We start from the raw sequence: 27,829 nt of genomic DNA, 5'->3' as shown, positions 1-27,829 counted from the left end.
AGAGTGAACCCTAAACCCTTTTCCACACATTCAGCTCGAGAGATTGAATGGACTAAAGCGAAGGTTGTGCTTCATTGCGGCTTATTGGTGTTCGAGAGAAACCAATTTGATTCGGGGTTAATTGATCGAGAGAAAGTTTACCACCACTAAAGTCTTGCTTATTCACTAATTTGCAGCGCCCCCACTAAAGTTTAGCTTATTCACTAATTTGCAGTGGTTTACTATTCTTTGCAATTACCCGGTTGTTTACCTTAGCCCATAATCCTATCACATCCCAAGAATCCCATCTCCATACTTGTATTTTCGTATTATTTGCTATTTTTAGTTGCTAGTTGACTACAACCCCCCCCCCTTGATATTTGACACTTGTGTCAACCTTTAATTTATCATATTTTTCTTCGTAAATATTTTTAGCTATGATTGATTTGAGCATGTTTATGTTTTATTATTGATTCATGAGTACAAACCGCTCCTTTGGGACTTGACCCCAACTCACTAGTTGGGTTATATTACTACTCACGATCGTTGGCACTTGAACTGGAAGTAGTGTCCTGATATGTGAAATTAGATGCTAAAGCTATTTAGGTTAGGGGACTTACCTGGAGATGTCGACGTGATGTTTACCTGGGCCGGGGCAGGTATTTGCAGACCTTTCCCTGCTTCCGCTCCATGGGTGGGTGGAGGGGGGTGGCTGGGTTTCTTGTTCCTTTTTGGGAAGGAGACTATGTTCCATGCTTCCTCTCGAGTTCCAGTTGAGGTGGTGGTGTTATTTGGTGGTAGGTTACTTTGGGTGAGGCAGTTGTTAAGTACATGTCCAATTTTACCATAGTGTGTGCGCAAAATCCCTTCCCCTTCATATACCACTTTTTGGGTGTGCGTTCCTATCATGATTTCATTTTGTAGCGGCTGACCTAGTGGGACCTGGACGCAGATTCTTGCATAGCGACCTCGTAAGGTTGCCGAAGTGCAGGAGTCAGTTTTCAGAAGCTTACCCAGTTTTTCCCATTTTTTTCTAAGATAATTTTATCATAGAATTATGTTGGTACCTGTGGTAGTCTTGCCCAGACAGTTGTATGGTATTCCATTGATTCCTTTGGGGTGAAATTTGGTTCCCATCTCCTGACTGATAGAAAGTTTCCTATGACGAACCATGGGCCCTCATGTAGTGCTTTGCTCATATTTTCTTGTCAATTGAACTTTGCAATGTGAAAGTCCCAGCCGAGATCTATCAGCGTGAGGGTCTCTGTTGGTTTCCAAAGATCTGTCAGTTTGTTTTTGAGGTACCTATGTGAGATTTCTTTCCCAAATAGCTTAACTATGACAGCATACTTCCATGGACTGTAGATCCTCTGGTTGTCTTCCTCTGATAGGATAATTGGCCACATGTCATGTTCCTCTTCGGACATGTTTGTGTCCTCACTTTGGAGGTATGATTCATTCATATCTCTTTCCCTGTTCAGAAGGATATCTTTGAATGAAGCTTTCGGTGGGTCACATGGGTCACGTGGGTCAGGTGATGGGAATTCAGCGCACACGTTGGTGTTCATTGGCTAGTCCTTAGAGAGATTCTTTTCTTTTTACAATTTCAGTTTTGATGTACACTAACTAATAGCAACACCATTTTTATAAATACATAATATATAAAAAAGAAAATATTAAAATAAAAATAAATTAAAACTGATAAAATACAAAATATAAATAGAAGAGGTTGAGGAGAAGGGCAAACCGGTCAATTGACCGGCTGATCCTAAGCTCCTCAATATTCGCAAATAAAAATAAATTAAAACAAATAAAATACAAAATATAAATAGAAGAAGTTGAGGAGAAGGGCAAATCGGTCAATTGACCGACTGACCCTAAGCTCCTCAACATTCGATTCTATATTATAGTTATGATTTTTAAGTATTTTAAGTTGTTAATTATTGTGATTTATAGAACTCTTAATGTGATTTTCAAATAATATATGGTACTCTCTCCGTTCTAATTATGCAGTACATGTGAAATTTCGGGAGGTAATCAAATTTATAATAATTTAAGTTAATTTTTAGCACTATTTTTATAAATACATAATATATTAAAAAATATATATAAAAATAAAAATAAATTAAAACAGATAAAATACGAAATATAAATAGAAGAAGTTGAGGAGAAGGGCAAACCGATCAATTGACCGGCTGATACTAAGCTCCTCAACATTCGCTTCTATTTTCGGGAGGCAATCAAATTTATAATAATTTAAGTTAATTTTTAGCACTATTTTTATAAATACATAATATATAAAAAAGAAAATATAAAAATAAATTAAAACAGATAAAATACGAAATATAAATAGAAGAAGTTGAGGAGAAGGGCAAACCGGTCAATTGACCGGCTGACCCTAAGCTCCTCAACATTCGCTTCTATAATATAGTTATATATAGAGTAATATGATAATAAGTTGAAATTTAAGAAAGTAATTAAAAAATATTAAAACTTGCAATCTACAATATATCTTAGATATTTGTTATGAACCATTAACTATGGAGCGTTTTAATATTAACTTAGATATATGGGAGAACCAAAAGAATTATGAACATATATATAGAGAAAAAAATCAACAAAATGTTGCCAATCAAGCCATAAAAAACTGATCAAATTATTCAAATATCTCACTGTGGTTCTTAGAAAAATAGGGTTCAAAATAGGCAGGAATTTTTATATACAATACTTAGAAGATGGAGTCCATAAGAATCATTCCTTCAGTTCAGTAAGTTTTGCTTGTTTATATGGTGTCATGTACACATACATAAACGTTACCTTAACCGCAGGAGGGGATGCCGAACGGGAGAGCTAATGAAGCTTGTTAGGTATTTTGATTTGACAAAAAAGAAGGGAGCTACATCTAAGTTTTGTGTCATCCAATTCTTTTTATGTATCTTCATTGCATGAAAGAGAGAATATAGTTTATTGAGCTGCATACAACCGTATAAAAAGACAAGTTTAAAATGTTGCAACTCATTTGACAAGTCTGAATGCATAACAAAGTTGTGTCCACAACTGAATATATAAAATAGGATACATACATCTCAAGGGAATCAAAATTTGTATTTGTCTATTAAGAGGATCAAAAACACATCACAGCATTTGCATGTCCCAAAAAACCAAGAATTCCTAATCATTACGTACAAACTTTTTGCATTGAGATGAGACAGAAGTGAATAACCAGGACCATTGACAAGAATGAACACATGAGACAAACCATGCTTCCACTTTTTATAACAAGAAGCCAAACGGGAAAGAATTCATGATACTTGCACCCCCCCTAAAAGAATACTACTATCAAAAAATTGTTCTTGCTAGATGTGAGATGGTTCCTGAGCACAAACAGCAAATACATCACGTATGGATTATGGTACACACTTAGAAGCTGTAGACCTTAGCTACAAATGACATGCCGACCAAGTATAAAGTCATATCCTTTGGATCATCAGCTACAACAACGTCGGAGAAACAGAAGCTTCTCGGATAAATACATGAGCATATTCCCCAAGTCATGTCCATTTAACTCAGATGATTACAGCGGAACCCATTGAGCAGTGCATTGATAAGAAAACTCTACATGCCGTAGTTGCTTCAACAATTTGTGCAAACCAAGATTTTACTAACTGGTAATAAATGCTGTGCTTTCAAGATTGACTGACATAGAGTACAGGGACAAGGCCGGCCATTTTCCCATCTCTTCCAGGGCGTTTTTTCTTGACCTGAAACAAGTTAGCACCATCAATGTCACCAAATAATTATCAGAGACCACTTTCTACATGGTTCCTTCTTCCTGAAGGCAAAGAGGACAAAATAAAGGGAATTGTAGGGAAAGAGTGCAGTCAACTTTGCAATTAACCCAGCAAGAATATGATTTTGAGTATCAGATAATCTTATCAAGGGATCTTCCCTAGCACATGTATATATCACATACAAGCTGTCAGATAGTCTCTTTGAACTTACCCAGTGAAACGCTTAAGAAAGAACTGTCAACTGTGGTTCAGAAGTATCAGTAAATCAGTGAATTCTCCACAATTTTTTCGAAAAACTTGTCACTCCCTCCTTCCAACCTTTATTTGGCATTGTTCGACTCGAAAGGAAGAAAGAGAGGAAGACTTTTGACACATGAGTTAAATATGCATATACACCCATATCAAACAATTTGTTTCACACCCAGTGGTGCCTACAACAGTCCTGTGAACGGCAAGTTGGACATGTGAAATTGAACTAGCTATAAATAAAGAAAAGTGCCAATCTTTTAGGGATAGACAAAAAAGGAGAGGGTGCCAAACAAAATGAAATGGAGAGAGTAGCAAATAGCAGGAGAGAGAAGAAGGATTTTTAATTGGGACTCAGACCATCCACCTATACTATTATCTTTTGATTGAAAATAGAGGGATGAATGCAGAGGACATGGAACCTTGTAATTTAAATCTGTAGATCTGATACTTTTTAACAAACTCACCATAACCTAAACCATTTCCTTTACCTTTAGATATGTAATATACAAGCATAAGCTCTAGGAGAGTCATAGTTAAACATATCTATTTAGAGCATTCCGACCAAAGGGCGACATAATTAATATATGAAACACAATAATATAACTCGACTGATCATAAGAAGATTAATGCAGTAACTAAGTTAAATATGCATATACACTCATATCAAACAATAATATACTTCTGTATGTTCATATATCTTTGGATTTAACATACAACACTAAAAACAAAAGCGTATGAGAGATTGGAAAAAAACATTTGATAAATGTGACACTGTTGAATCGGATCCTTCAAAAATCTACGCCACATCCATGTCTATCCAATGCGATTAGGGTGTGGGTGTGGGTGTGGGATCCCTACCTTGGTCAACCTAACCGGGGTGCTTTGACTAAAGCTACGGTCAAGAAGTATAGGTTGATTGGGTATTTGGTTTGATTCTTGGTTTATGATACATAAATACTCACATAAAGTACGAGAACACTTTTAGTATTATAAAATCTTAGGTGAACTCACATAAAAATTACTTCCTCCGTTTCAAAAAGAGTGGCCTGGTTTGACTTGGCACGGAGTTTAAGACAATAAAGAAGACTTTTGAATCTTGTGGTCTTAAATTAAAGTTATGTCAAATGTACAAAATTGTCCTTTGATCTTGTGGTCTTAAACATGCCACGTGGAAAGCTGGAATTAAAATGTTACCAAAAAAAGAAAGAGGTCATGCTTTTTTAAACAGACTAAAAAGGAAAGGAGGTCATTCTTTTTTAAACGGAGGGAGTAATTTTTACCACAAATACTTTGTGCTCTCTAGTTATTAAAGATGCACAAATATTCTAGCTACTATAACAAAGCTCAAGAAGCATAAATAGATAATGATAGATTCGAACCAAATTTCTAACAAGATATATACTTCTCTCTGTTCAAAGTATATTATATATTATGTTACTATCAAAATACTATAAGCATAGCAATTTATACCAGTGTTATCAAAGGCGCGCTTTAAGCACGCTTAAGCCCTGAAGCGAGGCTCAAAACGTGTTGAGCGCTTCGCCGCGCTTTATGTGCGCTTCAGTGTCGTCATCAAGGTTCTAAGGCCAGCTTTTCCTTGCCAATGAGCCTTTTATGAAGAAGTGAAACTAAATAATTGATATTTCACTTAACCATAAAAAAAATTCAATTTCTTTGGTCATATATTTGTCATTCATGTTTATAATTATTAGTTTTGGACTAAACATATATATTTGTATTCTTTTCTCCCTTTGCGCCTTTTTTTCATTAAAGCCCACGCTTTATTTGCGCTTAAAGCCCCCATGGACTTTAGAGCTTTTTTGCGCTTTTCGCCTTTGATGACACTGATTTATACTACGCAATAGACATTTTTTCATTTAACTTTAATTAACAAAAATGGATTTAAATCACCTTGGTAATATACAAATAAGTTGCTGTTCAACAATCTTAAATAACTGTCACATATTATTCTTATATATTTATTTGCCGTATTCTAACACCCATATCTGCACTCAGCTCCATACTCCCAGATCCCAAAATTAAAGTGATTACGAATACGACCTCCAGATCCACACCTATATCGATACCCGCAACCGCATCCATATCGGAGCAGTTAATATTCTTACTTAAGAAATTTAAACTTTCTTACATGAGGATTATCACACGAAGTAAAATGTGACAGAAGTACCAAGCAGCCCTTAATCTTCCTAAACTGGAATTACAGATACTTCGCAAAAGATACTTTTAGTTAGCAAGAATGGAGTATGATTGCCATTTGGAAAAGGAGGATCTAGATCAATGCAATGAAGAGATCTGGTCCAATGTATCTTCCTCATAAAGAAAGTGAATTATGTGCATATGCAATGAATACTATGATGACACAAGTAAGCTTAATCACATTAGATGCATGATTTGCAAAGAAGAGTGACTCTACAATATCCAATAGGAATTACTTACGTAGAACCAGCCATCTACTTCATACTCAATTTCCAACTCTTCCCCTGCTGTCAGATTTAGCTGCAAATCAGAAAATCCAATACTTAATTTGCATCTCCAGTGAACCAAACGAACCAAGATGCAGAGAAGTAGAATTTGGACATAGTTCAACATCAGAATACATGTTAATGGGTACAATTTTATAGGTAGCAAGAAAAGCAACATGTGGTGTCTTCATGCTCGCTACACATACCACCAGAAAGGATAATTAGATTATTAACCAGTCTATCAGGGGAGAACATTTACCTCATCATCTCCACCAGCTGTGAAGTCATAAAGTGCTGTACCAGACTGTGGGTTGCTAGAAGAAACTCGTTCCTCTTCATGGGATCCAAAACTGTGAGAATCAGACCCAGCCAAGGGATTCTCAAATGACTCATATCTTTCTCTAATAGGTGATGAATATGGAGGAGGCTCTTCTCTTATCTGCAAATTCCTTTAATAAAAGACTTGCGTCTCACATGACAGAAGACATGAAATTGATTGACAAGGAGGACTTACCGGGGAGCCCAGGCCATCATATGAGGAGCCACTGTAGGAATTATTATTATATCGGCTCCCACTAGATTTCCCCTATCATAGGCAACAATGACCCTTTACAAACTAACACATGCAGAAAAGAAAGGAACCCAAACTGAAATACGACGGAGTCGCTGCTCAAAACTAGAAGCAATGCAATTTTGGAGTATCAGAGAATTTTTTTCTTTTTATCTTTTTAATGTACAAGGAGAAAATATGACTTGTACCCATTTTACCAAAAATAAGTTAAAAAGTCAATCCCAACTTCATAGTAGACTCTGTTCCTAGTGTATGTATTACTTGGGACTACAGTCGGATATAAGCAAATTTATCTAATCAAATAAATAGGACTTTGTTATGATCCAAACTTTTCACCACTACTATAGTATGATTCCCTCATTTCATAACATGCACAAAGTGTAAGAAAGTTCACTAATCATGTATACTCGAATGTGTTAATCAGGTTCACTGATCCTTACAGAACTGTCCGTTTAGTTATAAGAGAAAAAACATCAGAATTCAGTAATATCATTTAATCGCATTTCCTATGGACCCCATTACGTGATGAAACACAAAATAATCTGTTATCTTCACCCAATATTACTCTTTTAGAATGAATAAATGGCTGGGAGAAGTAGATCTGTCCCCCTTAGATAAAGCAAAGTCAAGTCTTAAGTACTAAAATAGCATGCCTTGCGATGTATACCATTGGTTGGATTCCAGACGCTGTCTTGTGGTAAACTAAGACCAAAAATTCAATTTTTCAGATCTTGAATAGTTTATTGTCACCAGAGAATGGGTCCTCAAATACCGTGAACAGTGCAAATTGAACATCATCATCGGGTCTTCATTCTTAAGACCTATTAGGTTAGTCAACTTCATGTGATGTTGCATAATCTTTTTCAGGTGCTATTTTTTAAGTCTCCTTGTTACAGCTGAATTACACTCGGCAGTAACATGTGGCTCCAAGTGTTTCATGGTCTACAGGTGTTCAACTCTAGGTGCTGGAGTACTTCTGAGTTTGTGAGTGCTCCAGAGAGAACATTCTCTTGTCATGGCTTTTTAAGATTTTTGCACTTCAACAAGTATTTAGCAATCCTATTCACTCTTCCCTTCTAATTAATGTAACCTTTCTTTCACTTGAAGATGAATTTACAAACAAAAACAGAAAGTGAATCAAGAGGCATCACATCCATACCCAGCCCTCCTCATTTCAAATCATGAGTGAGAGACCATAGTTGTGTAGTCTCAGCAAGTTAACATTCTACGGTGATCCAAAAGAAGGCTGACGACCACAAGCAACTTCTGTGCTTCTATGTAGAACATTTTAACTACATTTATACACAAACAATTTGTACACTAGTCATGATTACTGGTTTACACAACATTCTATCCATATTTCCCAAGAGATGACCACATAAAAGCAGTTGAAAAGAAAAGGAAATATATTACAGTAGAATGTTGACAGACATCAAACTTCACCAAATTATAAGCCAGTAGGCTCTTTTTTTCTTAGGAAGATTTTACTATTTGGCATGTCAAGCTTAATAGAAGATAAGCCAAGTGGTAACAACTTTATCTTTTGTATGTGGCGGAGGGGGGAATTTTGCGGATGACAAGCAAGTTGCAATACACATTGTTTTGAATCCAGGTTTTATGAAAGAACAATGCTTAAAGAAGTAGATTGTCATTTTTCTCGACAAATGATTGAATCGTGATGCATTATGACAGGTATCGTCAACTCAGATGATCATATTCTTACAAAATCCCTTTGTGACTCCAAAACTGAATATATTTGTTTTCTTGCTTTTGTGCCAGCTCATATTCTAAACGAGTTGCACATACACCCTAGTGCATGATCCTTGACACAAACGGCACCACCTAATAGCAGGAGATTTTGTGACATTTCTGATTGTTGTCTTTTATTTCTTTCTTTTTTGAGAAGATGACATGTTTTGTATAACTATTTGCTGCATAAAATCTCCAATTATCCACACTTGCAAGGAAATATAGGAAGATGTACTAAACTATAACCTACTTACAGAGATCCTAAACATCAATAAAAGATTCTGTCTTCCATATATTCATGTTTACACCAAAAATAGAAAAGGGCTAGGCACTTCATTTTCAGTTTCTGGATAGAGCTATGATCGTCTTCAAAACACCTTTGATTTCTCTCTTTCCAAACTGTACACCAAATGCAAGCAGGGATAATCTTCCATATTTCTTTCTGTTCTGATTGAGTGCTACATTTGTTCCAGCACTTCAACACTTCAAGTGTATCTCTTGGCATCACCCACATGATCCCTTTTAAATTAAGGAAAATCCTCCAAAGTTGTCCAGTTAACTTGCAGTATAAAAAAAGATAGTTGATTGTCTCTGATTCTTCTCCGCACATATAACATTTAGAGCATAAGTGGAAGCCCTTTTTCTTGAGTCCTTCATGAGATAGGACTGCTTTCCTGGCCACGAGACAAACGAAACAAGCCACTTTGTGATGAATTTTGACTTTCCAAATTAGTTTCCATGGCCAACAATTAATCTGGTTGTTAGAATGGTTGAATTCTCTGTAAGCTGACTTGACTGAAAATCTCCCTTGTTTATCCACTTGCCATGTAAGATTGTCTTCCTGAGAGAGGGGCCTTTGAATAGATTGAGAGTGTTGTAGAATTCTGCCAAGTTATCTATCTCCCAATCATCAAGGTGTCTTCTGAAGCTTAGATTCCAACCATGAGCATCCCAGACTTCTCCTACCATGGCATCTTGTTGTTATTCAGGCTGAAGATAATCGGGAAAAGTTGCTTTAGTGGATGTTGACCTAACCAGTTGTCTGACCAGAAAGATGTTTTCAAACCATTACCCACTTGATGACTGCACTTACTCATGAATTTTGCCCCCAAATTTCTGATAGACCTCCATTGACAAACTCCATAAGGTGTAGTGACTCACTTGATTGTCCATTCCCCATCCATTTCATACTTTTGACTAATTACCTTTTTCCAAAGAGATTGTTCATTTGAGGCAAACCTACATAGCCATTTCATCAAAAGACTATGGTTCGAAGTTATCAGGTTCTTGATTCCCATACCACCATACTGTTTGCTGGTGATCACTGACTTCCATTTGACCAAATGTATCTTCCGGGTATCACAGTTGCCTTGCCAGAAGAAGTTTCTTCTAAGAGCATCTATTCTATCCACCATGTTTGTTAGAACACGAAAAATGGACATCATATAAGTTAGTAATGCATCCAACACACTGTTAATCAAGATTAATCTACCACCCAAGGATAAGTATTGACTCTTCCACTTAGTCAACTTTTCCTCACACTTCTGTATGACTCCATTCCAGATATCTATGGAATTGCTTTTGGCAGCAAGGGACATTCCAAGGTAAATGGTTGGCAGAACACCAGTTCTTCCTCTTCCTCCCAGAATATTAGCCAAGTTGTGAATGTCAGGGACCTCATTAACGGGATATAGGGAACTCTTGTTCCAGTTAATGTGGAGCCCATATATAGCCTCAAAAAGAATGAAATCACCCTCAAAAATCTTATTTGTCCTCTGTCAGCTCCACAAAAAAATAAAGTATCATCGGTGTATTGTAAATGAGTGATTTCAAGGTTATTGACAACCCTTGAATCTACTCTAAAACCTGTTATCCAGCTATTTGATTGGGCAGTTTTCATCATATCATATAAACTCTCCATGGAAATGATGAACAAAAAAGGGGACAATGGGTCTTCTTGCATTAGTCCTCTCTGAGAAGAGAAGAATCCAGCGGGTGAGCCATTGACTAGGATTGAGAACTTGATGGTGCTGATGCAACAGCAGATCCAGTTGACCCATTTTTCTCCCAAACCCATCCTCATCATAGTCCTTAGTAGGAAATTCCAGTTCAAGTGGTCAAAAGCCTTTTGTATATCTAGTTTGCAAAGGATACCAGGTTCTTTGTTTTTGATTCTTGAGTCAACACATTCATTGGCTATAAGAATAGCATCCATGATTTGTCTCCCTTTTATTAAGGTCATTTGTTGATCATCCACTAGCTTGTGCATCACTTTTTTGAGTCTCTCTGTCAACAACTTTGAGATAATCTTGTAGATGCTGCCTATAAGAATAATAGGCCAGAAATCTTTCAATTCTTTAGCTCCCACCTTCTTGGGAATCAACGCAACATATGTAGCATTGAAACTTCTTTCAAATATGTCTCTTTCATGGAAGCTTTGAATAGTAGCAATGACCTCAGTGTTCACTACTTCCCAACATGTTTGAAAAAGGCCATTGTGAAACCATCTGGGCCATGTGCTTTATCCTCACCACACGCTTGGACACTTGGCCATATCTCTTGCTCTTCAAATGGACTTTGTAGCATCAGATTATCTTTTGTGGGGATGGTGGGACAAACTCTCATGTTATTAGGGATCTCCTGTCTTCTGTCTCTGCATAAAGGTTCTGATAAAAAGAGATGATCTCCTTTTTTATACCAACACGATTCCTTATGGACTCACCATCAATTTCTAGCAAGTCAATATTGTTGCATCTTCTGCGTGCATTAGCTGTCTTACGAAAGAACTTGGTGTTGTTGTCACCATGTTTCAACCATAATGCTCTTGATCCCTGTCTCCAGGCCATCTCCTCCTTCTTTGCAATCTCCTCAAAGTCCACAGTTAAGGCGATTTTGTTTCTTATTTCCTCCTCTGTTGAAATCCTGAGATCTTGGATCTTTTCAAGTTCTAATAATTGATTGAGTGTGTCAAACTTCAGCTTCTCCAAGTTTCCTTGTAACGTTTTACTCCAGTCTCTAGGTTTGGCTTTCAAGGATTTCAGTTTGTAAGACAAAATGTAGTCAGGTCTGCCGACAGAGTTTAATGAGTCCCGCCATTCCTTGACTCATTCTTTGAACCCTTCAGTTTGCAACCACCAATTTTCAAATTTGAAGTATGATTTGGATGGTTCCCAATTGATGCACTGTAGTGATAAAGGTGAGTGGTCAGAGGTCACTCTTTCAAGAATTGACTGCTTGATATTCCTGAATCTTTCATCCCATTCATCAAAGATCAAAAATCTATCCAAGCTTGCAGCAATGTCATGTCTCTCACTTTTTTTTTCAAGTAAATTTCCCACCTGTCAGTTGCAAGTCTAGAAAGTTCATGTCTTGAATGAAATCAGTCATTGATTTGTTAATTCTCTTGTTATTCTCCTTTTCTGATGGGAATCGAACTGTGTTGAAATCTCCACATAATACCCAAGGACTTGAGAATAGACCTCTAGCAGCTCCAACTTCCTCCCAGACTTTCTCTCTAGTCTATCTATCATTTGGTGCATATACACATGTTAAGACCATCTCCAACCCTACTCTATTTTACTCTCCGTTCTCTATATTTGGAGAGTAAAAATAGAGAATGTCCTCTCCAAGCACTCTCTATTTTACCCTTTACTCTCCAATTATAGAGAGTTGAATAGTAGTTCTCCAAATTTGGAGATCTACTATTCATACTCTCTATTTACTTTTTGTAATATTATATTATTATTTCTATTATTTTGTAATTAACATGTTATTTGTCATATAAGGCAATTAATTAAATCTTTAATATTCGCAATTCTTTTTAAATGTAATATAACATTTTTCAAAATATTTTATTTTATATATACTACTTTCATCTCGTATTAATAATTTTTTAAATATTTTTTTTAATTTTCGTCACTTTGTGATACAATTTGATGTTAATATTAATTTTCACTATGAAGATTGCACAAAATTTAAATATGATGAGATAAAAAATTTAAATTTAAAAATACAATACATAACATAATAATTTAATTATAAGACAATAATACAATACATTGATACAATACATAACATAATAATTTTAAAAAGCACAAATAATTTAGTAATCCGGTAGATCGTTTCTAGATTTAACAATATTCGTAAAAGGAATTAGGGTATGATTTAGAGAAGTTGTGGTTGTGATTGCGGTTGTGCTTGTTGATTTTCTTTTTTCAATTATTCGAAGTTGTTCTTTAGAAACTTAGAATAAAATATAATTTAACATTAAATTAAAAAAATTAAAAAATAAAAATTTTATATTACATGAAAGTTATATAGGATGGTTATTTAGAAAAAGAAATAAAAAATCTATATTATGAAATAAGAAAACAAAAATGAAATAGAAATAATAATATAATATTGAGGAGAGAGAAGAAGATTCTTTTTTAGAGAGTAAAATAGAGAATTAGGTTGGAGTTGGTTGTTTGGAAAAATAGAGAACTCTATATTTGGAGAGTAAAATAGAGTGTAGGGTTGGAGATGCCCTAAGTGCCAAGTGAGATCCTATGTTTTGCCTGTGAATTTACATGTGATGGAGTGAGAACCTAGACTGCTATACTCTCCATTCCAGATTCTTTTGTCCCACATTAGAAAAATTCCTCCCCTGGTACCGCTGGCTTCAAGTTGGATGTGATTGACCCATATGTTGGCCCAAAGATCTCTAAATAAACCATTGATATCTCCTTCAACTTTAGTTTCTTGGAAGCAGTAAACCTTTGCCTTCCAATTGTTGATGCAACTCTTAATCATTCTCCCACTCCTTTGATCATTCAATTCTATGTGACAAGTTAGGAGTATACAATATGTACACTCCAACTAATGGGGATTGTTAAGAATTAGGAAATAAATAATATGGCAAGAACCCATTCCTTGTATATATGGGAAAGGTTTAAGAGTCCTTATAACTATGTAACTGAAAGTAGGAATTATGTTCGTTCTTTAAGGATTATTTTTCTTTCCTTTTTAGGATTACTTGTAAAGTTATTTAAATCCAAACATGCTTGAGGGAATAATAAAGCAATTCATTCCTAACATCTCTTCTTTCCTTCCTTTTTTAGCAAATCAGTGAGGAAAACATAGCCCTGAACAAATACAATTTATCAATGAGGTTTTGGTTTATGCATAATGATGAAGGTGTCCATTGCTTGTTACCAAAGGCGTGCTTAAGCCCTGAAGCGAGGCTCAGAACGTGTTGAGCGTTTTGCCTTGCTTATTGTGCACTTCAGTGTAGTCATCAAGGTTTTAAGACATACTTTTCCTTGCCAATGATCCTCTTCTGAAGAGACTACATTAAAGAAAATGATATTTCCATTTATCGTAATTATTTATCAATTTCTTTGTTCATATATTTGTCATTCAAGCTTATAAATTATTAGTCTTGGACTTAACATATACTTGTATTATTTTCTACCTTTACGCCTTTTTTCATTAAATTTCACGCTTTATTTGCGCCTAGACCCCCAACAGACTTGGAGCTTTTTTGCACTTTTTGCTTTTGATGACACTCGGTCATCAGTATAGTTGTATAGTATTATATATTATTAGGTCAAATATTTTATTAAACCATATGGTTCTTCATCAAACATCAAAATTTTTAGGCCAATGTTTTCTTCAAATGGGATAACTTAAAATGTGAATGAATAAAAGAGATCAATTGAAATAGTTGTCCACATTAGCATGTATAGATAAGGAGTTCCATCAAACATGCCATAAACATTCTCAACGCATTAAATTTAAAGCAGACTTAAAATGCAAACTACCTACCTTGGATTGTGTAGATGGTTTAGAACTGAATAACGACGGATAGTTCATTCCACCAAAGTGGGACGATATAGACGTCTCGACTGACCCTACTGAGTCTGGGGAGGAAGACCCTGACGACCGTCCATCATCTTCCTGCAGTCACCAATTGAATAAATCTATCATTCGTACGATGTTGGAGTAAACGAAAGCAGCATATACTCAAGAATATTACCTCCATTTCCGAAGATTCTAAGAGAGTCTTTGCCCACATATCATCATAACTCATGGAAGGTCTAGAAATAATATTCTCCTCCTCAACATCAGGAGCATCAGTACCAGCACCAGCAAGAAACTCATTAACCTAGGGAAGAAAGAACTTTTTAACAAGCATGAAAAGATTCCTACTGTAGGGGCTCTGATCTGTTTAACTGTATATAAGGTTACATAAATATGTTTTTGAGATAAATGGAAAGATAGTTCTACGCCAAACAAATTCAATACAATTCAAAGCATACTTGAGACACATCTAGAGAACAGATTTCTAAATGAAACTAGACAGTAAATAACATATTGGCTATCAACTTGTCGTGTCAGCTCCATGTCCAATGAAACCTTATATAAGTATCTAAGCTACATATGACATAGAGAACTGAAAAGTTGTGAGCATGTTTCTTTAGTTTGATTCATTAAGCTGTAAAATTTGACAGCCAGAACAGAAAGGTGAAGGGACCAGTTTATAGGTTCGATACATCACTCAAATACTTACCCTGTTAATTGCAGGTGCATTGTTCAAGCTATCATCACCAAGATTTGCAGCCCAGAAGTTCACAAGGTCATCATCAATTGATTCAGCCTCAGCAGCTTTTGTGTTAGTAGATTCATACATAAGGTCAGAGATACCCGTTGCTACAGCCGGATCGCTGAGTCCAGTTGACGCACTTATATTATGCCGAGTGCGATAGACATCGATTAGCTTTGCGCTGTTTGATATGTAGAATTTTATTCAGTACATTGTAAAAAACTTTGAAGAGTCTAAGCACAATAACCATCATATTAGCACGTAAAAAATGTGTGAAAATATGACATATGGGCCTAACTCAACCCCCCAAAAGTTAGCTCATGAGGGAGGATTGCCCAAGTCCATATAAGCAGACCACCAGTCCATTCCCCAATCAATGTGGGACTTTTACCCACTCTTACACCCGCCTTCACACCCAAGCCGAACTAGAGCATGGACCGGGAGTCCAAACAGAGATGGACTACCTCTGATACCAGGTAAAGATGGATCATGGGCCTAACTAAACCTTAAAAGCAGCTTATAGGGTGAGGATTGTCCAAGTCAATATAAGGAGACCAACTGCCCATCCCTTTTTCGATGTGGGACTTCTTAACAAGATGAAAAACAACAATGTTGAAGATCTTGACAAAGACAATAATGCAACACCAAAAATGGAAAATAATTGGGTGAAATGCAAGCAAAGCGGGGTTTAACACCAATTGGGGATTATAAATAAATATTTCATTTTTTATAACTAAGACTTCATTTTCCATGTACCTTCGCCAACTGCTTCAGCCAAGAGTCAGTTGATATGATGTACCATTTCCCCATCAAGTGAATGACTATGAACTATCAAGTGGTTTTAAGGAATCATGTCTTACCATTGTGGAGTGGCATCCCCAAACATTTGCAAGTTCTAAGAGAAGCTTTATTTTTCACGAGAGTGCTAAGGTCTCCGAAGTGGTCGTCAGAGAACATAAGGCAGCTAAGTTTCTAATAAGGATATATTTCTTTTACGTTATCCTCCACCCCAACGAAGTACATTTTAACAAGGAAAAATTGGGAAGCCATGGATGCGAAGCAGGCTTTAGAGGCCACAGGCTACCATGAGGAAAAGAGTCCCACACTACGATAGAGGGCCACACATCTTGTGCATACTAACTAAGGTTGCTCCAAAGTTGTCTAATAAAGATACATTTCTTTACATTATCTTCTCCCGTAATGAAATACTTTTTAACAAAGTAAAATTGGGAATTCCCAGATGTGAAGCTGGCTCTAGAGGCCACAAAGGTACCTTGAGGAAAAGAATTGCACACTTCAATAGGTGGTCATCCAATCTGTGCATACTTCACGACCTGAATGGTTCATTTTGTAAAAACATTTTCTTGAGTTTAAATATTGTAGGTATTTGCCTGTCAACCTAAATATGTGTGGGTCTAGAATTTAGAATTCATTACTTAGGACCCGTTTGGCCATAGATTTTGGAAGCACTTTTTGGGGAACTTTTTTGGCAAAATCTGTTTGGCCATAGAATTTGTCTAGTTTTATTGTAAATTTTGAAAATCAAATCCCAGAATCTACTAAAAACTTGTTTTTGGGCCAAAACATAGCTATTGATTCCTTTTTAAATATTAAAACTTAGCCCAAACTTATATATTTTACAAAAAAAAAAAAAAATAAAGACATCTCTTTATGGTTCCCCAACTAATTCCTATCTACCCTTTTCAGTTATGTGATCTGGAAATGCATGCTCTCCATGAAGAGATTGTTCATAGAATGTGGAAAGATTATATTAAGAATAGTTAGTTACTACCGTTGTAATTATTTATTTATTTCACTGATGGATCTTCATAACTAATTGTAATTTGATGAATTGTAGCAGCTAGTAATTGTGTTATTAGTAGTTTTTTAAATCAAAATAGGTCTTAGCCTTCAACTTTTAGCGTAAAAAGGGAAAAAAAATTAGTTGAGCCAATCGTGTTATGATTTTAGGATAATGTATTATCTAATTTATTATAAAAAATGATAATTTTGTGCCAAACTTATAGTTTTTGATAGTTTTTAAAACTTATCAGTACTTTTGATAGTTTATAGAACTTATGGGTACAAGTCATGTTTCTAGTTTTTAAAAAAAGTGAAATATGTTTCCAAAAACTATGGCGAAACACATTTTGAAACTTCCAAATCCAAACTTCACCCAGATCTAATTTCCCAAAAATATTTGGGAACCCATGGTCAAACGCTAGCTTAATTTAATTCGCATAAACACTTTATTATGCCCAGATATTGCAATTAATTCTTACATTTGCTTTCAACACTATTTTCATATATCCTCACAATTTTATAATTTTTACCAATTTAAAATTTTATTTCATTTTTACATCCGCATATGGAACTAACATTCCATCCTATGACAAATAAGATGATTCAACCTACGTCTCCACCTCCTAAAGCCAGTGTTGTCAAAGGCGCGCTTAAGCCCTGAAGCGAGGCACCAAACATGTTGGGTGTTTCACCTCGCCTAGAGAGCGTTGTAGTGTCGTCATCAAGGACCTAAGACATATTTCCCTTGCCACTGAGTGGTAATCCCAAAGAGGCGGCACGTAACAAATCAATATTTCACTTTATCACAAAGAAAGTTTCAATTTGTTTGACAATATATTTAATATTCATGCTTATAATCATTAGTCTTAGGGCCTGTTTGGATTGGCTTTTGGCTTATGACTGATAAGCCAAAAGCCATAAGTTAGGATTTCTAACTTATGGCTTTTGGCTTATTTTTGTTATTTTGGCTTTAAAATAAGTGCTTATAAGCACTTTTTAACTTTACCCAATAATTTCAAAACTGCTTAAAGGCTATTTTAGCTTAAAAACACCTAAAATAAGTCAATCCAAACGGGCTCTTACGCTAAACATACATATTTGTATTCTTTTTTTCTTCAATTGTGCTTTTCTTCATTAAAGCCCACGCTTGAATTGCATCTTGCGCTTAAAGCCCTAACAGACCTTAGAGTTCTTTGCGCTTATTGCCTTTGATAACACTGCCTAATACACTCCTAACAAGTGAATTGATGTTGGCACTCTCTCGCTTTTGCATAAAACTAAAGAAAATTCATTGAATATACAAAGTACAATGCTGAGGGAAATTTAAGAATAGCATACCTTGTTGGCCCTAAAGGAAGATACTTTGATCTTGGAACATAACAGAACAGACAAACGAGATCCAAGAGCCTCTCATGAGTTTCATATAATTTCTTTAGATCCTCATCCGTCCATTCTTTTTTTGCATTATCATGATTGCGCATATCTCTACATATTCAAGCACAATGTGTTAATGAGGACCACAAATGGTCCAATAGTGTTGAAATGAGCCAGAATAGTGTACTTACTTTATCAATTCATCCTGCGCAGAATACATTTCATCAAGGACCTTCAACATAGGACTGATTAAAGATCCAAGGCCAGTGCCACTGGCTCCCTGGTCCTCTCCATTGCTAATATGCATATCTGAGAACTGAGACTGTACACCACCCTGGACTAAGGCATGTAAAAATTCATAGATCTGTAACCTATACGGCTCACCAGATCGAATTGCAATAGTTGTAAGAGCCTGGGAAGCAATTATACGAACCTGAAATTTGACAGTAGAAAGAAGTGAAACCACGGAACACTCAATAATTACATTTTTTTAATATAATACACTCAATGTTGTATATTGAGAATAATATGAAGCATTTATAGTTGGATTGATAACTAGAACTAACTAAACTATACTCATATATTTGTATACACTTTTTCAGGGGAGGCAAAGACTTGACACAATTTTAGGATGGATTTGCTCCAGAACACCAACAAAAGTGTAAAACACAAAGGCAGCTTAACTTTTCATCTTCAGCAACAGGAAAGGAAACTCAAAGTACTCACCATAAATAAGATTATAAACAAAGCAATTCCCAGTTTCTAAATTAAACAGAGAAGTTGATTGGACACAATTTTAGGATGGATTTGCTCTTGAACACTGCCTATGGTGTAAAATACAAAGGTAGATAATTTTCATCTTTGACAAAGAGACGGACACTCGAGCAACTCACAATTTATAATATCAAAACAGTGTTGTGAAAGGTGATCGCCTCGTCGCCAACGGCGAGAGGCGAGGCAACCCTTCATTGCCTTTTAGCTTTGTGGTGAGGCGATCTTCAAAAGGCGACGCCATGGCAACAATGGAGACAAAGGCGAGAGGCGAGAAAGGCGTCGCCTTTTGTGTTTTCTTTTCTTTTTTAAAAGGCAACCAATTTAGGGTTGCTAGAATCCTAAGAATATTCTATAGCAAATGTGTAAATATAGTAGGTAGCTTGATTTCCTCCTAGATTTACTCTAGCTTGATTTGATATTAATTTGCATTGATTAGGTATTGATTTCCTTTCCTTTTTAAGACATGCATACTTAGCTATTTAAACCCCAATAGCTTGTAGGAATAATCAAGTTGAGTTATCTCTTAAACTCGTCTTCTCACATGGTATCAGAGCAAACAGGTCATCCACAACTGAAACATTAGTGATAATCCACGTGAATATTTATCATCTCAATTTAACCAATTTATGTCTTCCCATGGAATTCTTCATCAGACATCCTGTCCATACACTGCACGACAAAATTGGGATTGCATAGAGAAAAATAGGCATGCTGTTGAGACTACACGCGCTCTTCTCATACAAGCAAATGTTCCATTGCGATTTTGGGGGACGCAGTGCTCACCTCTTGTTATTTGATTAATCATATGCCTCCCTCTGCTATTCATAATCAGGTTCTGCACCCTGTTTTGTTTCCCAAGTCAACCTTATTCTCTCTTCCAGCACGTGTCTTTGGGAGCACATGCTTTTTCCACATACTCACTCAAGGAAAAGACAAATTTGCTCCTCGTACTCTTAAATGTGTCTTTCTTGGTTATTCAAGGGTACATAAGGGATACCGATGCTTCTCACCTAACCTCCAGCGATACTTTATGTCAGCTGATGTTACTTTTTTTGAAGTTCAGACCTACTTTACATCCTCATCTACCGAAAAATTAGACATTTCCTCATTTCCGAGGTTCTACCAGTTCCATCCTTTGGGGATCTCGCCATAATTTATCCTATCTCCTATGACTCCGTCCTCCTCCTCTGCACCTTTACCACTGTTAACCTATCATCGTCGTCCGCGCCCAGATGATTCACGCCATTCGCCAGCCTGCTGAGGACTTGTCTACACAAAGTCCTTCCATCGCCACCCGAAAAGGTAATCGCTCTACTCGAAACCCTCATCCTATCTATACTTGTTTAAGCTATCATCATTTGTCACCGGCCCATTCTGCCTTTGTATCATCACTATCATTTGTGTCTATTCCTAAGACTACATGTAAAGCTCTTTCTCATCCAGGCTGGAAACAAGTTATAATTGAAGAGATGTCTACCTTACACTCTAGTGGTACTTGGGAGCTTGATAAATCTACAATTGGTTGTCAGTGGGTATATACAGTGAAGGTTGGCCCCGATAGACAGATTGATTGCCTAAAAAGCTCGACTAGTGGCCAAGGGTTATACACAGATTTTTGGTTTTGACTATGGTGATACTTTCTCTCCTATGGCCAAGATTTCTTCAATGTTCAGTCTGTCTCTTTTTATCCATGGTTGCGGTTCGTCATTAGCCTTTCTACCAGTTGGATATTAAAAATGTCTTTCTTCATGGAGATTCGAAGATGAGGTATATATGGAGCAACCGCCTGGTTTTGTTGCTCAAGGGGAGTCTAGTAACATGGTGTGCAAACTACGACGAGCATTTTATAACCTAAAGCAGTCTCCTCAAGCATGGTTTGGGAAGTTTGGCATGGTACAAAGTGAAGTTGATCAGTCTGTGTTCTATTGTCAGTCTTCTTCAGGTTTGTGCATGTATTTGGTAGTGTATGTTGATGACATAGTTATCACAGGCAATGATGATGAGGGAATTACCAAATTAAAACATCACATTTTCTAGCACTTTTAGACATAGGATTGAGGTACTTCTTGGGCATTGAGGTTGCTCAATCCAAAATAGGAATTGTCATTTCACAAAGGAAGTATGCACTTGATATTCTTGAAGAGACAGGGATGACAGATTATAGGCCTATTGATTCTCCAATGGATTCAAATGTTAAGCTCCTACCAGGTCCGGGGGAGCCTCTTAGAGATCCAGGCAGATATAGAAGACTGGTAGGAAAGTTGAATTATCTCACAGTGACTCGACCTGATATTACCTTCCCGGTTAGTGTCGTAAGTTAGTTCTTGAATTCTCCTTGTGATAGTCGTTGGAATGCAGTTATTCGCATTCTTCAATACATAAAATCTGCTCCAGGAAAAGGACTTCTTTACGAGGACCAAGGATATGAGAAAATTGTTGGATATTCAGATGCAGATTGGGCAGGGTCACCCTCTCCAAACAATCTACTTTTGGATATTGTTTTCTAGTTGGGGAAAATTTGGTATCTTGGAAAAGTAAAAAACAAAATGTGGTTGCTAGATCTAGTGCAGAAGCAAAATACCGGGCAACGGCAGTGGTAACATGTGAACTCATATGGATCAAGCAACTACTAAAGGAGTTGAAATTTGGAGATACTAAAGGAATGGAACTAGTGTGTAACAATCAAGTTGCACTTCACTTGCATCGAATACAGTATTTCACGAGAGGACCAAATATATAGAGATTGTTTGTCATTTTGTTAGAGAAAAGGTACTTTCATGAGACATAGTCACAAGGTTCGTGCCATCAAGAGATCAGTTTGCAGACATAATCACCAAGTCCCTAGCAGGTCCCAAAACAAGTTATACATGTAACAAGCTTGGTGCATATAATTTGTATGCACCAGCTTGAGGGGAAATGTTAGAACCCTAGAAGTATTCTATAGAATGTGTAAATATAGTAGGTAGCTTGATTTCCTCCTAGATTTTCTCAAGCTTGATTTGTATTGATTAGGTATTGATTTCCTTTTCTTAGGACATGTATACTTAGGTATTTAAACCCCAATAGCTTGTGGGAATAATCAAACTGAGTTCTCTCTCAAACTCTTATCGTCTCACAAGGGTTTTAAAAGTTAAAAGGTAATTTAGGATTTTCTTTCCAAATTTGCACGGTTGCACTCTTAGACTGCAACTACGACTCCAACCAGTCGACTCGACTAGACTTCTCCGGCGACAAGCCAAACTTTTTCAGTGACTCCAAAGTCCAACCGATATGTTTTTCTTCTTTTCTTCTTCATAATTCTTTTTCCTTCTTCTTCAGACTTCAAAGTTACTTCTGCCTCTGTTTTTTTTTTCTCTGTTTTGACTTTTGTTTTGTTTTTTTCTCTTCAAGTTCTAGACTTTTAGTATGTACTATCTATTTTCAGTTTTTGAATTGAAATATTTGCTAATATGTTATTGCTATTGAGATTTTAATTATTTATCTATGCAATTTAATATTTTAATTTTTTGGTATTAACTGGCAGCGCACTTCAAAAAGGCGCTTGCCGCTCGTCTCGCCTTGTGGCAAGGCAGACCCTTGTCGCCTTTCACCGTCCAAAACACTGATCATAAATAAAATAGTTCTTAATATTGGGAGGGCCACTTAATGAAATGACTTTGGAGATACAACAATGAGAAGTAAGCTTTATGGAGACGGGTCATCAGCTGCAGGGATGAGGCAATTGGGACACTGGAGCACCAAACCCGTCAGAACATCATATGGAGTTGGCAATTGAAAATCCGTTAGGAATCTTTGGGAAAAATTTGTAGCAAACACAGGTTTCAAGATGGGAAATGGGAGGAGATGGAATGATGACTGGCTTGGTCATGGAGACCTGTTCCCTGGTTTATTTGTCTCAACTTATCCTACTATAGAAGAATCTTGGAGCTCCTAGGGTTGAAAGTATCTTCCTGAAGGCTTCTTAATGACTAGGATGTTACTAAAGTCACTGAATTCCCCATCATGCTAGAAGGCTTTACGGGATTAAATGGAAAGGAAGAAGCAACTCAGACTTCAGTCAGAGCAGCATACTACTATCTATCATCTACAGGGAAGTCCAGCACCTCCTTGTGCTGGAAACAGATTTGGAAGATCAAAGTGCCATCCGAAGTTGTCTGTCTTTCATGGCTTATAAGAAAAGCTTGCCACACAGGAAATTCTTCAGAGAAGAGGCTTTCAGCTCAGTCCTAGATGCTTTTCATACCAGCAGAAAGTTGAAAACAATGACCATTTATTTCTACACTGTTATTACTAGCCAACTCTGGCAACTTTTTGTAGCATTAAGCTGAAACTAGTTGGGTGATGCCTACGGACACTTTTGGCCTGATATGCATCTGGAACAGTATAAGGAGAAGAACATGTCACAAGGAATAGTGGAAGATTGTTCTAGCTTTGCCTATGGTGGACAATTTGGAGGAAAACCAGTTGTTTTGAAGGCAAGAGCAGCCCAACCCAAAAAATCAAGAGTACACGCATTTCTCCTTTTCATTTTTGGTGTAAAGAACAATTTACAAATGATGCAGAATCACTGACAAACCTTTTTGACTCCTTGTAAGAATTACAGGGGTTTGTATTTGTAAATATTAGATACAAGCCCTGCTTTGGACGCTGACAGATATAACATGTTACCATTATCAAGAGAATATTGTGAGGGCAGTCACAACACGTAAACACACTGTTCCATTTTATTTAACTTGGTTATAATCTAGAACCTCGAAAAATACGTTTTTTATCACGATTAGTTCAATTATTTCTTTTTGTTTGTGATCACTTTCCATGTATTCTTCAAATCCACAGTTCCATATTTTTAAAAACAAAATAATCAATGTTAGACAAAGAATTGATCAAGTCAGCCCTCAATAAAAAAATTGGGAAGAAGGAAGAAATATAGTTCTCATACTCTTCATATTCACAACTAATAAGCACTCGTAACCAATAACCAAAAGCATAAATCATGTATGGAATATATCAAAGCTTGCCAAGCAAGAACTTTTTGAGGGCTTAAAACTTCTACCTCCCAGCTTCCATTGAAAGCACACCGTTGGAGCCGAGTCAGAGCACCAGCCAGAGTAGGATTACGAGAACTGGCAGCAGCAACCATCTTATCTGCATCTAACATCATCAATGCTGTACCCGGAGGGGTTGCTGACTCCCAAGCATACTCAGAGGCAGCATAATTTGCATTTTCCCCAAGGAACCAAACCTTCAAGTATGTCATAACCCATTCAGAAAAATAAATGCAGTCATGACAGATAGTTGCTAGATTCTGGTAACTCAACTATCAACAAATTAATTCGTAGGTGAAATTCTTACTGCTGCTTGGACCATTCTCTGCAATGCCAGAGCAGACTTTGGGTCAGAAGCAGATACACTGTCAACTGAGGTAAGTCCAGACATTGAGCCAGGTTGCGGAGGAGGCAAATCCAGAACTATAGTAACTGCTTCCAGTGCGGTGTGTTTTCCATCTGGACCAGCTCCAACTAGACAGGTCTAGCAATGACATTACAAAATAGATTAGCATGAAGGTTTGCTACATGAACCAGCACAAATTGCAAAACTTGAAAAAATGACATGGGCAACATTGGGAAAAGTATGATTTTTAACAAGAACAAGTTAAATGTAGCATGCGAGAGAAAAGAGGATGTGCATTAGCAAACAGTGTCAAAGCTCCATTCAACTCAGTGGAAGAAAAATTCTGCAAATTATACTGCACTGGCTGATGAAAATAGCATCCCCGGGAGTACAATCACATAAGAATACCAATACCATTGATGATCACAAAACGAGAAACCTAACATTGATGATCACAAATATGGAAAACCTAAGGTCAGGTTCTACTTTCTAGTCACACATGGACACGCTGATCTACAGATTAAAAACCTTTTTTTTTGCACATTTGGTCCTTTTTTAGGAGATTGATGAGTGGACCTGATGTAGCGAGATATCGTGCTAAACAGATTGAGGGTGCACTTGGAGAAGGAGAGAGTGGGCAAATTAGGCTGAAGAGGGCTTGGAGCAGAGAGAGAGAGAATAAGTAGGCTCAATGAGTGGAGTAGCAACTAGTAATCCTGGAACAAAGTTAGTGACTCGTTCAACTGATGAGATATGAGAAGGACCTAGAGTTGCTGTATGGGTTAAGTTGAGCGAAAGAAAACCAGGGCAATACAGCAGGTAGAGAAAAGAGGGTTTGTGAAATGGGCTTACAAAAGTTTAGGTTGAATACCATGTTAACAAAAATGGACCTTAAGCATAACTCATCCTCAAAAGCTAGCTCATGAGATGAGGATTGCCCAAGATCACACAAGCAGATAAGTGATAAAAATACATTTTCTCAACCAATGCCGGTAGTGACATTAAAACCATCACTTTAGTGATGAGAAGTGATTGTTATCACTTCATAGGTAAAGTATGCGCTTCAGATAAGTGTATTCTTCAACAATGAAGCCTAAATGATCAAAACAAGAAGTGGTAGGTTCTTTAAATTTCACTTTGATGATTTGGATTAATATTAGCAATTACTATGCATTGGATTGGATTAATATTAGCATTATTATATTGGATGCTGAAATAAACTATTTTTATTGCAATCATAGCTTTGATCCCCAAAAAATTGGAGCCTTAGAGTTAAAAGGACTATAGAGTAATCAGTTTGATAGGAGGAGTATACAAAATCATAGCCAAGTTATTGGCAGAGAGACTGAAAAAGGTGGTAAGAAAACTGGTCAACAAGAATCAGATGGCTTCATTATAGGGGGGCAGATCATGGATGTTGCATTAATAGCTAGTGAATGCATAGACCCAAGATTGAAAGGTGGACATGCAGGTGGATTATGCAAGTTGGACATCCAAGACCATGTAAATTGGTCCTATATGTTGAACACTCTGAGACAAATGGGATTTGGCAACAACTGGCTGAAATGGGTAGAAGTATGCATCAACAGTTAAATTTTCAGTCCTTGTAAATTGAGTCGGGAAGGGGAGAAGAAATCATCCACTTATTATATGCAGATGACACCATCATCATGTGTGAACCAAAAGCTGAACAGCTGAAGTTTATCAGATTGATTTTGAACCTCTTTGAAGCAGTGTCAGGCCTAAAGGTTAATTGGGGGAAGAGTAGCTTGATTCCTGTTAAAGATGTACCCCAAATTCAAGGTTTGGCAAACATTTGGGGGTGTAAAATTGAAGGATTGCCAACAACTTATTTGGGCATGCCTTTAGGGAGCAAACACAAAGCACTGGAGATTTGGGATGGGATTCTGGAAAAGACAGAAACGAAGCCAGCAAGGTGGAAAGCATAATGCCTCTCATTGGGAGGTAGAGTGATTCAGATTAACTCTGTACTGAAGTCTGAACTGCCTCCCCACTTATGTTATGTCCTTATTCCCAATTCCTTCAAAAGTTGTCGAGAAACTGGACAGGATTAGAAGGAACTTTCTATGGCAAGGAGGGAAAGAAGGCAAGGTTACTATATGGTGAAGTGGAATATTGTAATGCTGAACAAGGAAAGAGGAGGCCTGGGTATCAAAAATCTAAAAGTTCAAAACAGAGGTTTCTTAATGAAATGGCTGTGGATATCAGTGAGGATAAGGCACTCTGGAAGGAGGTGATAACAACAAAATATGGTGAGTTGAATCCTAGGTGCACACAGAAAGTTACAACACCATACGGATGGACAGTATGGAGAACAATCAGAGCATTATGGAGCTTTATGGAAGAAAATCTGATTCTCAAAGTGGGAAGCGACAACAGTTTCAAATTTTGAAGAGAAGGTTGGATTGATCAGACCCCTTTGAGTGAATCATTTCAAGACTTCTCCATTTGCACCAATCCTGATGCCAAGGTAGGTGATTGTTGGTCTACACAAGGATGGAACTTATTCTTTAGAAGACTTTTGAATGATTGGGAAATAGAGAGAGTGGCATCATTGCTGAAAAATTGGGGGGTACTAGCCTTGACACAAATGCAAAGACAGGGTTATCTGGAAACACAACAAGGAGGGCAAGTTCACAGTTAACAATGCCTATAAGAGAGAGAGACATGGGGAATCTGGAAGTGCTCAATATCAATGGAAGAATATTTGAAGAAGTTTAACTCCTACAGAAGTGCAAGTTTCACTTGGTTAGTAATCAGAAAAACCTGCCTAACCCAAGAAGTCTTTCAGAAGAAAGGAAGAACACTGGTACCAAGATGTTTTCTATGTAATCTAACAGGGGAAACAAACAGTCACCTATTCCTACATTGCAAGTTCACAATACAGCACTGGGAACTTCTTCTCAACATCACCAGTCAAAGTTGGATCATGCCAGAGCAAACAGCTGATCTATTCAGTTTTCTTTCTTTTTTTGAGAAGGTAACAACTTGTATACTATTTCCAAAAAATCAGAAACCTGCTACAAGAAATTACAGGTTTCCTAATTACAATTGAGGTGGA

At 36.8% G+C, this 27,829-nt stretch overlaps 1 protein-coding gene across 2 annotated transcripts in view; it reads right to left on the bottom strand.

Annotated features, from left to right (window-relative positions):
* Positions 1-3,065: 3,065 nt before the first annotated feature.
* LOC102602976 (uncharacterized) overlaps positions 3,066-27,829 on the bottom strand; it is an 85,598-nt gene continuing 60,834 nt past the window's right edge. For both annotated transcript variants that reach the window (XM_006338065.2, XM_006338066.1), the window contains 11 exons: positions 24,709-24,885; positions 24,410-24,598; positions 18,774-19,015; positions 18,547-18,693; positions 15,373-15,586; positions 14,839-14,967; positions 14,628-14,759; positions 7,017-7,088; positions 6,762-6,941; positions 6,477-6,536; positions 3,066-3,740 (listed from right to left, as the gene is read on the bottom strand). In XM_006338065.2, coding sequence (XP_006338127.1) covers positions 3,666-3,740; positions 6,477-6,536; positions 6,762-6,941; positions 7,017-7,088; positions 14,628-14,759; positions 14,839-14,967; positions 15,373-15,586; positions 18,547-18,693; positions 18,774-19,015; positions 24,410-24,598; positions 24,709-24,885 — 1,617 coding nt within the window. In that variant the 3' untranslated portion in view covers positions 3,066-3,665. The remainder of the gene's footprint in view (positions 3,741-6,476; positions 6,537-6,761; positions 6,942-7,016; positions 7,089-14,627; positions 14,760-14,838; positions 14,968-15,372; positions 15,587-18,546; positions 18,694-18,773; positions 19,016-24,409; positions 24,599-24,708; positions 24,886-27,829) is intronic.

The sequence above is a fragment of the Solanum tuberosum genome, unplaced genomic scaffold, assembly GCF_000226075.1.
Source record: "Solanum tuberosum cultivar DM 1-3 516 R44 unplaced genomic scaffold, SolTub_3.0 scf00002, whole genome shotgun sequence".
Taxonomy (NCBI): domain Eukaryota; kingdom Viridiplantae; phylum Streptophyta; class Magnoliopsida; order Solanales; family Solanaceae; genus Solanum; species Solanum tuberosum.
Note: the sequence above shows the minus strand (reverse complement) of the source record. Positions and strands in the feature narration are given on the sequence as shown.